The sequence below is a fragment of the Idiotropiscis lumnitzeri genome, chromosome 20 (assembly GCF_059441095.1).
Source record: "Idiotropiscis lumnitzeri isolate Australia: NSW breed Sydney's pygmy pipehorse chromosome 20, RoL_Ilum_1.0, whole genome shotgun sequence".
NCBI lineage: Eukaryota > Metazoa > Chordata > Actinopteri > Syngnathiformes > Syngnathidae > Idiotropiscis > Idiotropiscis lumnitzeri.
Genome location: NC_142410.1, coordinates 10319122 through 10331621, shown reverse-complemented (window position 1 = coordinate 10331621; position 12500 = coordinate 10319122). Strand labels below are relative to the sequence as shown.

General features: G+C 42.1%; 1 protein-coding gene across 5 annotated transcripts in view; it reads left to right on the top strand.

The window, feature by feature from the left end:
* pcdh15b (protocadherin-related 15b) overlaps positions 1-12500 on the top strand; it is a 76367-nt gene that overhangs the window by 1553 nt on the left and 62314 nt on the right. For all 5 annotated transcript variants that reach the window (XM_088284288.1, XM_088284287.1, XM_088284286.1 and 2 more), the window contains exon 2: positions 8673-8838. In XM_088284288.1, coding sequence (XP_088140414.1) covers positions 8703-8838 — 136 coding nt within the window. In that variant the 5' untranslated portion in view covers positions 8673-8702. The remainder of the gene's footprint in view (positions 1-8672; positions 8839-12500) is intronic.

Sequence of the window (12500 nt, the reverse complement as noted above, 5' to 3'; positions counted from 1 at the left end):
GTGTTCATTTGATGGATTTTAAATGGCAGCTGTTGGTCGCTCGCTCGCTCCTCCATTGACGGACGGATTGGCGTCATTAATCTGCTGAGTGAGGGGACGAGTCGTTGATTAGCAGTCACGCACAAACGTCGTGTTGCGCGTTTTACGAGAAGAGACGCAGCTGGGAGAAGCCGGTTTGGGGGGGGGGCACAAGTGGGCGGGGCTAAGGGAAAAACCTCAAGAAGATGCTCAATGTGTTGTGCGAGGTGTGTGTGTGTGTGTGTGTGTGTGTCGGGTCAATCAGACGCAATGTGGGACACGTCCAGCTCTGCGCATGCCAAAGCTTGTTCGTCACGCCGGATGACAGAAGCGGCAGGTTTGCGGGTTTAAACGGCGGCCGCCGCTAAAGTGCTTCGAATGACGCTTTGGGACCCGCAAATTCTCATGCCACCCAAGAAAAAGAGAGGAAAACTCAATCGCGTTCACGGTCACGGCGCCTTCCGAAGCATGAAGTGTACAATTCCGCTTCAGATTTGGAAATAAATGAAACTAAAATGAAGATCGTTGGATGACTTAAGAACATGTGACTTCGACACGAGTGACGCGGGACAATTTGAAAAAAAAATCACGAAACTGGGGGTTAAAACTGTCTGTGTTCCCATCACAATTTGACAAGCTCCTCCTAAATCAGGTGTGGGCAAACTACGGCCCGGGGGCCAATTGTGGCCTGTTCAACGTTTCAATCCGGCCCGCCGAACTTGGAAAAAAATGAAATGAATAAACCTTGATCATATTTTATTTTCAACATACATAAGACATATATATTGTTGTCATGTTTTCCTTTTAAATTATTAAATTATTAGAATTTTTTTTTTTTTTTCTTCGACCCCTCTGTCAAATTTTAAAACTGTCCCTCGAACTGTCTGTGTTCTCGCCACATTCTGTTTTTGGAGAAACGTGCGCCCGCTGGCCTTTGCGGGGGAATCTTGAAACAGTCGCAGAGTAAAAAGAGCATAAGCATGATCAGCCATACTCGAGAAAAAAAAATAACGAGCAGAAGTCACGTACAGGTCAGGGGGAGCCTTGACACAGTTGAACCAAAAAAAATAAATAAAAATAAACAGTTGGTCTAGGTTGTCCTGGTTTTTTTTTTTTGTTTTTTTGTTTTTTTTTAACTCCACTTTCACTTTCCATATTGTCTGAATGCTTTTTTTTTTGTGCCAATTGAGGCAGCCGCTAATAAATGTGATTAACAGATGTCTGCAGTCGGCAAATAAACACCCCCGGCCACTTTGTGGGTAATACTCGAAATAGATGACATTGACACGACGATTATTTCCTTGCTTTCTGCGAGAGGGAAAGAAAAAAAAATTATTTAAAAAAAAAAGGTCGCTTGACAGATTTAAGCTCAAACGCTTCTGCAAAGCTTTTAGGCATCAGCAGGCTGAATTATTGTTCAGTGAAACCCGAGCGCAGTGATGATGTTTGCATTTTTATCTTTAATGTTTATCATTAGGGTAATGCAGGTTTTTTTTTTTTTTTAAAACCTGCTCCTCTCAACATTCATCAGAAAAAGTGACTGACAGCGTGCCGTGCATCCCGCGCGGAGTCCATTTGATCCATTTTGACACGCTTGTCCACACTCAAAAAGGAAAAGAAATGAGGCGCAGTCGCACCCACGGCAGATTGAAAGGGAGCCTTCGACGGGCAAATGTCGTCCGTTTGCAGATTGCCGATAAGATTCCCAAATGGATCTTGGCCAAACGGCTCACGCATTTTGTGAGAACTTATTTCGAAACCAGACCAACACAACAAATAAGATTGCAATTTCACGTCTGGCATGGAGAACCAAGACAGAGTGGGTCGGGAAAAAAATAAATAAATAAATGAAAAAATATTTTCAATGAGCTGAACCTGCACGATTTCATCGGAAACAAAAAGTGAATTTCAAAAAAGGGGAATCGAAAATAAAAAACGGGGAAAGCGTGATGGCTGGCGTGTTAAAAATTGTCAAGAAAAGCCCACTAGAACATCAGAACCTTTAGAAATGACGTATGTTTTTTTTGTTTTGTTTTTGTTTTTAATCAAAAAAATCTTGGCATTTGAACAGGGGTGTGTAGACTTTTTATATCCACTTACTGATTTTTGTTTTCCTGACAGGATTGGAAGTTACTATTTGGGCGAGGCATTTATTTGTCATACGGAAATATTGCAAATTGTTTTCAATATTACTTCTCAGGAGAAAAAAAAATGATTATCCAAATTAAAACAAAAAAAGTATATAAGCATTAGTTAAGGCCGTCTCGCCTCAAGAATCTTTTTTTTTTTTTTTTTAAGACTTGTCGACCGCCTCAAGTGTCTGATGAGCGACACCGTTGTCCCCCCTTTTTTATTTTCTTTTGAAATTTTTATTATTAGGCGACACATATTTGGTGCAGCAACACAAATAGACAATAAAACAACACTCACGGGCATATATTCTTTATCCTCAATGGAAAACAACTAAAAATTGCAGCTCTGCTTACCTTCACATTTTCAAAGCAACTCTGCATTTTCCATCCAAATGACCTTCAATAGTTTGACGCTTTCCGTGCCTGCGTGTTGTTCTCGACAGCCCGTGCGCAAGATTGAATTTACATTCGACAAAAACAACCAAGTTAATTGTTCCTAACAAGATTATGCGCCCGCCGGCCAAAACGCAGCCAGGGATCTGCATATCTGGCAACCCGAGCAGGAGGAGAAGCGCCGAGGCAAATCAGCCTAACTTATTCCCACGTCCTCACGACAATGTTTTCAGTCTCACTCACCCATTTCCAATTTGGACATTTGCGAGCGTAATCAAGGCTTTGGATGCACGGAAATGTTTTCTTCAAATATGAAACAATGAAAAAAAAAAAAACGACCAAAATCCATGAAGTGGGTCAACAATTTTTGTTTTTTTTGGAAATCAAAGTTCACAAGTGCGTTTGAATCCTGGCGGGAGATTAAATGAGCACAATTTTAATCCAATGTGGTAAAAAGTTGCAAGAGCGGCTGCTCCAGTTGAAATATCCTAAGTAGCTTTCTTTCTGATCAGCGCCCCCCCCCCCCAAAAACATTTTCCAGTCCTGGACCCAAAGAAGAAAAAAAAAAATGTCAATATACGAGCAGACGTTACGATTCAGCGGACGTAGGATTTGACTTGACAAACCAAGGAGCAGTCGTAAGCTCGAAAATGTGTCTGAGAATTTTACAAAATGCTTCCTTGGGTTTTATTTTCCGCCAAAACGCAGCGATTTGACGCCATCACTTGTGAACCGAGTCAAATCAAGTTGATTTATAAAAGCGCAAAAGAAGCTGAAAGGGTGAACGAGATAGGACAAGGAGAATAAAAAAATCATTTTGGGAAGAAATCTTGACAAGAGGAGAAAGGGAGAAGTGGCAGTAAAACAGGCCAAAAATCCAGACGTCAAAGACAAAGACAGAGGCTAATTAAAAATAAATAAATAATAATAATAATTTTAAAATAAAAAAAAAAAATATATATATATATATATATAATAAAATAAATAATAAAAAAAATCTATTAAATATATATATAATATTTAAAAATATTAATGTGAAATTATTATTTTGAAAACCCAATAGACCAGCACAAAAAAAAATGTAGTTTACTTGCAACTATTTTAAAAAAAAGTCCAAAAATCTGTACCAGTGTGTAAAGAAAAAAAAAAAAAATCACGCTAAATAAATGAATTAAAAAAAAATAATGAACACGTGAAAAATGTATTCATCATTTTTCGTAGCAGCAATAGCAAATAGTCCGCCGACGGAAACTGCGAAAAACTGTCGCCAAGAACATCATGACATCACTCACTAGACCACGCCTCTTTAAAGGCATACCGCTCGGATGCGTCAAGGTACCACTCTGCGTTTTCTTTGTAATAGTTTTAGATTTTTCTTTTTTTTTCTTCTGTGCCGAGATTCACCGAAACCCTTCAAATGTGAGGTTATTTCCCTTTGGAGAGCATCACTTTGTTTTCTTTCTTTCTTTATTTATTTTTATTACCGCTGAAGAGAACGTACAAGTAGTAAAGACTTTTTTTACTCACATTTCCACTCCAGATAGTAAGAAAAGAAATAAAACGCGAGTTGTTACCGTCTGTGTGTGTTAATTTTTTTTTTTTTTTGACTTCACGGGAGAATGCATCAATGTTTATCTCTGCAGGCAGAAGAAACTGCAATTGTGCGCGTGTGATCGTGAGTGAGAGGGAGACTCCACGTCAAGCCACAGTGTGTTAAATCTCGCCCGCGGCTGCGTGCGTGCGTGCGTGCGCGCGTGTGCGTGTGCGTGTGCGTGTGAGGGCGATTACAGTGCTGGTGCCAACTTCAAAGTGTCTCCTGGTGTAGCGCCAGGTCAGCATGTTTACACAGGGGAATGCGATGTTGTGACACGCGCACACGCACGCGCGCGGCGCAGCGGAACCTGCTTCCGCGTACACGCACGCGCGCACACACGCGGGCACAACTGGCCCCGAGTGTCTCGGGCTTATCAGCGGTCCCAGCGAGTGAGAGGAGCCGTTTAATCAGGGTCAACTGGCAGCCCTCGGCATCGCACTGATGCCGCCATCTTTCTTCGGTGTCTCGCGCTCGCTCAGTGGCGGGAAAGGTCCGATATTGCTCGCCGCCGCGTCCGTTGCCCCGGAAACGTCGAGCAAATTGGACCGCCGGAGGCTCACAATAGTTTTACGCTCACATGTTTTATTTACAAAGATTTTTTTTTTTTTAGTCCACCTTTATCATGCTTAAAGGCGACATACGGCATTTGGTTGAAACAAGTCAGCGTCTGAACAGGACGAATTTACCTCCAAGCGTTCTCGATGGCACAAATAACATTAAACTCTCCAAATTTCCGCCAAGTCAGTTTGGACGATAAAACCCTTTAGACATTTCGACAACATCTAGATAAAAAGGAAGTGAACTGGCGCGCCTTCATTCCACGTATGCGACATTCACAACTGCGTTTAAAATTCAAAATAGGCTTCCACTATATTTTCTTCCCCTAAACAATAAGCTCGAATTTTCTATTATTTATGGCACAGGGGGTACAAGTTTTAAATATGTAATGCGAGGGAGCGCAAGTAAAAAAAAAGAAAAAAAAAAAGGAGCATATCCTTAAAAAAATACAGTGGTGCCTCGAGATAAAAACCGAAATCGTTGACCTCGATTATATCTTGAACAGTCAGCTCGAAGTGTCTTCTAGACCATATAATGCATTTTATTTGAAATTATTAATAAATTCTATATATATTAAATTATTAAATATATTTGGTTATACATTGAGCCCGTCAAAAATCCGCATTAAGTCGCATTCAAGTTCGTCATTCTTTACAGAGGATAAAGAATATATGAGTGGCGTTACATTATCCATATGTACCGCGGTGATAACCGTTTTTTTTTTTTGTAACATGGTGTCGCCGATGCTATACCTTAGCACGACGGTAGCATTTGACTTTTTTTGGCTGTTAGCATTAAGCTAAGCTAACTTGGCAAGTCATGCGGTTGTTTTAAAAGCAAGCGTCAATGTTTGGTTTTCCGGTGGACTCGATCGTTCAAATGCAAGCTCGCTGCACTCTTAAGTCAAGTCGCTTGTATCTCAAGGCACCAAACTACTCATTATGCCCCCCCCCCAAAAAATGGAGTTTAGTCAGATAAAGGCCTTGCTGTTGTGATCTTCCACGAGATAAGACGACAGATTTGTTTCTCTGCAGGGCAGTAAGAACGCGGGCTTTTCATTCCTTCTCGCGTCTCCCCCCTCTGCTCGGCGTTTGCTCCCTCCCCGGTTGTAAAAGCGCCACTTCGCCGAGAAAAAGCCAAGCGCGCAGCCAATTATTTTCACAACGTCATCAATTATTCGAGCGCGATCTCTGCCTTGCCGTAGCGCCTGCTCCCCGATGTCATGAATATTTGACAGAGTTGTCAGTATTGACGCCTAATTGCTCTTTGTTGCTCTTCGTCCGCCCGCAAACTCGACGTTGCAGTTTGTCCGGAAAAATTCGGAAAAGCGCTTTTTTGTTATTCCCGTTTGTTTTCGGCTGCATTTGGCGTTGCAAACTGCTCGTTTCGATTCAATTCAAATTTTTATATTTGCTTCATTTTGATGGTCTGGATTTTTTATTTGTATTTTTTTTGCGAAATAATGAGTCATAAAATGCGAGTCGCTTGGCTCCCTTTGGCGGCGGCTGCAGCCTTTTACAGTCGTTGCATTTTTTTTTCAAGGCGCTTAAGAAGCGCTGGCAGCAGAAAGGTGCGTGCCACACGGCGCCGCCTGCTCGAGGGCAGTGTGTCAAACCCGCATCGTGGGAACGGGAATTAGTTCATCCAGCAATTAGTTGACCGGGAGGACGGCTTAATACGCTCACACTTGAGAAAATACGGACTCACAAGCTCGGTGCTGAATTAGAGATTTTAAGACTGATGTGAGCGAGACATGCGAACTTTTCAAATTAAAATATTGTTCAGAATAATAAATAAACAGGAAGTAGTGGACTTTTACCCAAAGTGACCCGTGGACCGTTACCGGGCCGCAGCCCGCAGGTTGGGGACCCCTGCAGAAGCTCACTTTGATTCAACTCGTTTTTTTTTTTTTTCCCCCCAATCAGGTTGATATTCCAAAGTTTTTTTTTTTTTCAAACCCATACTGAGCCCCTCCCCTTTTTTTCCTCTCCACACATTCCTGAGGCTTTTTTTTTTTCCATTTCGGAAAATCGGGGTGCTGTTTGGCTATTTCGTTGCTCTGTAAATAAATAAATGTGTTTCCATTCCGTCCCACGGATGCCCACATGCGGTAAAAACACCGTCTCCGTCCATCTCGGCCCTCCAAATGGACAGCGACATCATTTCCAAACTCAATCATTGTTTGACTTTTGACGGCGGGCGAAGGCGTATCGAGACAAATTGAAAATGGAGACGTGGGATGTATCGCCATCCACGCAATTATACCATTGCGGAAGTAATGAGCGGCAGGAAGATGGCGGCTTTATCCGAGCGATCAACCGCGGCGCACCGGCGGCCGAGCGATTCGTCATTCTTAGCCACGTTGTCACATCACGGTAGCGGCGGGCGACGCCTCCGGGAGGCTCCGAAATGAATGAATGGACGGATCACGCGGGTCGATGTCGTGATGACATGAAGGGGGGGCGGGGGGTGTTACCTTTCACACCCTTCAAGTAGCGCCGAGGAAATGACAGCAATTTCATACCGACACCGATTATTAGCAGTCATGGAAGCCGATAACCGATATTTCAAGCCGATATTCATTTGTTGCAAAAAAAGGGGGTCAAATGGTGTCCAAATTTGGGAAACTAAACACTTGACTTACTGATTGGTTGCAAGCCACTGCACAAGGAACCAATCAGATGGCGCTGTGGGCGGGCCAATCTGCTTCTGCATGCAGGGCCACCAGCACAGCAAAAAGGCAGATGCCGATAATCGGCGCCGATATTTGGCATTTTGCCGATTATCGGCCCAGCAGATAATCGGTCTATCACTAGTCTCTACTGCTGTCATTGACAGCGCCGACTATAATTGACATTTGAACAGTCCAATTGATTCAGAACGGACATGATGGAAATTCAAACGTAGATAGCATGATCGCTAAGGAACTGGCTAATTATTTGACTTTTGTGTCGTGTGGACAACCTGTGTCAAAATGTCGTCTTGCTGACGACAATTATCTCTAACATCTGGAGGAAAAAATATCCACAATGGAATTCCTTCTCAGTGGAGCTTGTGCACGCTAAACAAATATGAAATTCAAAAAAAAATAATTCTTGCATGTCCGAAAATCTAAATTTTCCAGGAAATAATAAAAGAAAATTAAATTTTTTTCTTTTTAAATGAATAAAAAATGTCAAATGCGAATCGATCCGCCAACAAAACAAAAACAGCCAATTCAGAATCAAAGTCGGGTCAAAGTGTGACGAAGGGCCTCGGGTGTGTTCCGGCGCCACGGCGGGAATTGATCGTAAATGGATTGAAATCATTGAATGGAGGCAGCGGCATTCCGATGTTGACAAAGCGCAGCCGCCGGATGACACGCTAATTCCTCCAAGTGGAACAAACGCAATCGGAAACGCCGAGGAAGTCTCCTCGACTGACCTTTCATTGGCGCTTTGCTTCGGAATGATTTCGCCACGGTAGAATTCAAGATCTATTCTCGTAGACGGCAAAACAAAGATTTGGCGCTGCGGGGCAACGTGACGCCTTATTGCATAATTTCCGAGATGCTGCAATGTCGCATTTTGTTTGAGACGTTTTTGTTTTTTTTCCGTTTCATCCGTTTGTGTTCATTGTGCCTTTTGCGGTCGAGCAAATAAAAGACGCCGTGCGTCCGCCCAAGAAGCGTCCTCGGAGGCGCGCGCGTGGAAATCCCGCAAATTGCTCAAATGATTCGCCGCCACTTGACGTGACGTCACGGCGACAAGTGGCACCAAGCCGTCACGTTGCCAATTTGGATTCCGGACGTTGAGAATATTCCAAGTGCTGAGAAAAGGCGAGGCGACGTAATAGCGTGGAAAATTAATGATGAGATGTAATAAAAAATAAAAAAAAGGCGGAAACCTTTTCATTTGACTTAGGAGCACTTTTCATTTCATCGTCCGCCCGTGTGCGACGTCAATCATGGCAACCGTGCTTTCTCCTCCCCCGCACAGCTGGACGCTCGGCAGAGGAAGGTGGTGAAGATGGTGGCGATGTTCTTAATGGGACCCCTGCCACATGCCGGGGTCAAATGGCGTGGGAAAACGGGAACGGCGGGAGTCGCTTATGTGCTACTCTCGCTGCTGCTGCTCTCAACTTGTCTGGCCCAAGACACTGACGGTAAATATCAAGCTTTTTTTTTTAATGATTTTTTTAATTATTTTTATATATTTTCTCCAGTGAAAAGCTGCTTTAGAGCGCCTCGTTGTCGGCCACGAGTGCACACAGTGGAAGAGCGAGGGAAGAAATAAAAAAAATAAAATAAATCAAAAATCAAAAAAATCAACGAGACTCGACAGCCTGCGTGCCGACCAGCGACAAGCAGGCGTGGATGCTTTAGAGCGCCTCGTTGTTGGCTGTCAACAACTCTTTTCTGTGATGTGTCAATCCAAGACATTTTTTTTTTTTTTTTTTAAACGGAATGGCCACGCAAAATAAATAAAATAAATATATATATATAAAAAAAAAAAAGTAATTCCCGGTGGCGGCGGTAAAGCGCAGCACCGTACCCGCGTGGCTTTCGGCTCCATTTGTCAGATCATTAAAATTACGTTTATCGTTCGGTCCTTGAGATTTATATGCTTGGCATTTAGCCGACACGAGTGCGCTGATATTCCGCAAAGGCCACGTCGACGAGAGCATCAAGTGTGTGTGCGGAGGCGACTTTTTAAGAGCTTTTATCTCATTTCTCACCAGCCATTAATAGCATGGATACACCTCTATTTAGTCGGGGGGGGGGGGAAACGAAAAATTAAACAACGATAAGTAATTACACATTGAGAAGACAATGTCGCGATAATCTAAGGCATATCTTCTTTATCCTCTGCAAAGAGCCATTTTTTTTTCATCTCCCTTCAATTCAAAGGAGAAAGGCGATTTGACATAAGAGCGTTGAACTCTCACCTCAAGGCGCAACGTCGGCGCCTTTTTAATGAGGCTGCCTTGCGATTGGCAGCCGATATTTTCCTCAATTCAACCCAAGCTCCATCACCACCAGGGATTTTTCTCTTAATGAGCCGCAGTCTCGGGATGTTTCTGGCTGTTTGGACGCCGCGTGACGAGCAGGAAGACGACACTTTTAATTAGAACCCCGCATCCCTGGCTGAAAAACTATATTTGTTCACTTTTGGAGTACTGGTGCATTTTTAATGAACCCAGTGTGAGAAGAATACACGCGTCAACTCTGAGCTCGTTGGCTGGAATTTAGCTCTGAAGCAAAATTTAGTCTCTCCCAGGAAATTGTCATAAGCAAAAGACTAAAATGCTTTTTATTGGCTTGACGAGCCGCTATGATGCCGGATTCAAAGAGACGACGCAACACGACGGCAAACAGAAAATCCGCCGCCGACGCCGTTCTGGTGAATTCTTGTGCAATTCATGCGAAGTTTGGGCCGTGTAGGCGGCGCCGGCGCGGCGGCTGGAATTGAATACGACTCACGTGCGCGTCAGAAGGAGACGCAACGGGAGGTTCGACTTGGGCGGGTGTCGTCGGGCGTCGCGCGCTCGGATGGAAAGGCGACATGACGTTCAGCCGCGAGGAGGCTGCCATATGGCTAACTAACCGTTTTGGAGCAAGATCGTAATTCGGACCGACTGGTTCGCATCGTAACTATCATCACCAATTAGCGTAAGCAGGACTACGGTAATTATATTTTATACTCGTCACCCAGATGAGAAGCATTTGTTTTGACTGGGCTATGTCGTTCGAACGTACTGCAAAGTTGTTCAAACGAAATGGTATGATGAAGACTAAACGCAAAAAAAACATTCCGTAGCTTTATGTGGAAAATACGCAAAATCTTTAGCATTGAGCCTGCATTTCGCTATTGCATCCGAACGAGTGGCAATAATAATTCAATAATTTAATTTAATAATTTAATTTAATCATCTAATTTAATTTATTAATCTAATTGAATTTAATTTAATAATTTAATTAAAACTGAAATAACATTTTCATATGTAAAATAATTGAAAAAAATGCGAAACAAAATTCAACGTTTTCAAAACTAAAACTATAATCCCAGCGAAAATGTGCTTGGTTTTTCCTTTTCTCAGTTTCATTTGTGAGCTTTTGGGGTTTTTAATATCTGTATCTCAAGACAATCTGCTTTTAATAAAAATATTTTTTTTTAAAACTAAAACTAAGACTAAAACTAGTAAAGACAAATAAATTAATAAATAAAAAAATAATAAATACAAAACTAATAAACCAACGTCATTACCATATTGAAAAACGAGAGGCCAACCTACAATTAATAAAAATTTGCATATAATTACATTAAAAAAAATAATTATTGAAGAAAATAAAACAAGGATAAACCTCCAATAAGCGAAACTAATTGTGGAGCATCAAAAACATCTAAAAGCCGTCCAGATTTCATAGCGCGTCTTCACATGACGATGGCGGTGGCGTTCGAACACGGGCAGATGGCGCACGGCGGAGGGGTGGAGACGCTTCCAACCGTAGGAGACCTGAAAGTTGACTCGCAGCTCAAAGACTCAACTCGCAAGAAGCATCTGCGCTTTTGGAAGCGCCATTGTTTACCACACGCGTGGCTCGCTTGGCTCGCTTGCTGTCGCCGGCTGTCAATTAGTGCGAGCATGAAGCGGAGGCGTGACTTGGACTTGCATCACCTGCGCGCCAGACAGTGCTGCCTTGCGTAAATTTGGGCGTGTGTGTGAGCGAGAGTCTGCTCGCCAGCAACAGACTATCATAAATCCGTTTCACCTTAAGGCTTGTCTGGCAAATTTTTGTGGGACTGAAAAAGAATTGGGAGATATATATATATATATATATATATATATATATATATATATATATATATATATATATATGTATATATATATATATAAATATATACATATATAAATATATATATAAAAATATATAAATATATATATATATATAAATATATATATAAATATATATAAATATATATATATAAAAAATATATATATATAAATAAAAATAAAAAAAATATATACATATATATATATATATTTACATTATTTAAAAAAAATAAATAAATAAAAATATCAAATTTATTGTTACTGTAAAATCACGTGAATATTTTTTTGGGGGGTGGGTGCAAAAAAAAAAAAAGGTCGCAAGAGTTTATCGAAAATATGATTTTAAAAATATTTTAAAAACTTCATTTTAAAAAAATAATCATAGGTATGGATATATTTTGAATCTTGCTCATTCATATAATTTGAAATTGTTTGAAAATTGGGGCGTTTTATTGACGGGATTTTTACGGGAAAATCTAAATAAATAAATAAAATAAAAAGGATTATTTTGAGCGGACCTAAACGCAGACAACGGCCTTTGCTGATCGGGCGCCGCCGTCAACGGCGCTCAAACCCGTCCCGAGTGCGAGACGGAGACCCCGGCGAATGGATAAGCCGGGCGTGACTTTGTCCGTCGACTTTGTGTCGACGTGTTTTGCGCGTCAGTGTCGGGTCAACAAATCCGTCGCCTCCAGAGACGCATCAATCCAACGCAAGGTCACGCCGTCTCTTGTCAGCCTTTACTCTCCCTTCTTCTACTCTTACCGTCTTCCTTTTAATTCCCTCCCTGACGTTTACTTCTCCATTGGCCGTCAATCGTCGCCGCCCTCCGTTACACCTCCCCACCCTGTCCTTCTGCGGCTGAGTGGACCGAGGGGCAAAAGGGATGGACGCTTGGATAGCTCAACAAATGATGGATGGATGGCAAGCGGGCTGGCTCGAGGCGAGGGATGGAGCCGAATTGGACCCTGGAGAGTGGTTAAAAAAAAAAA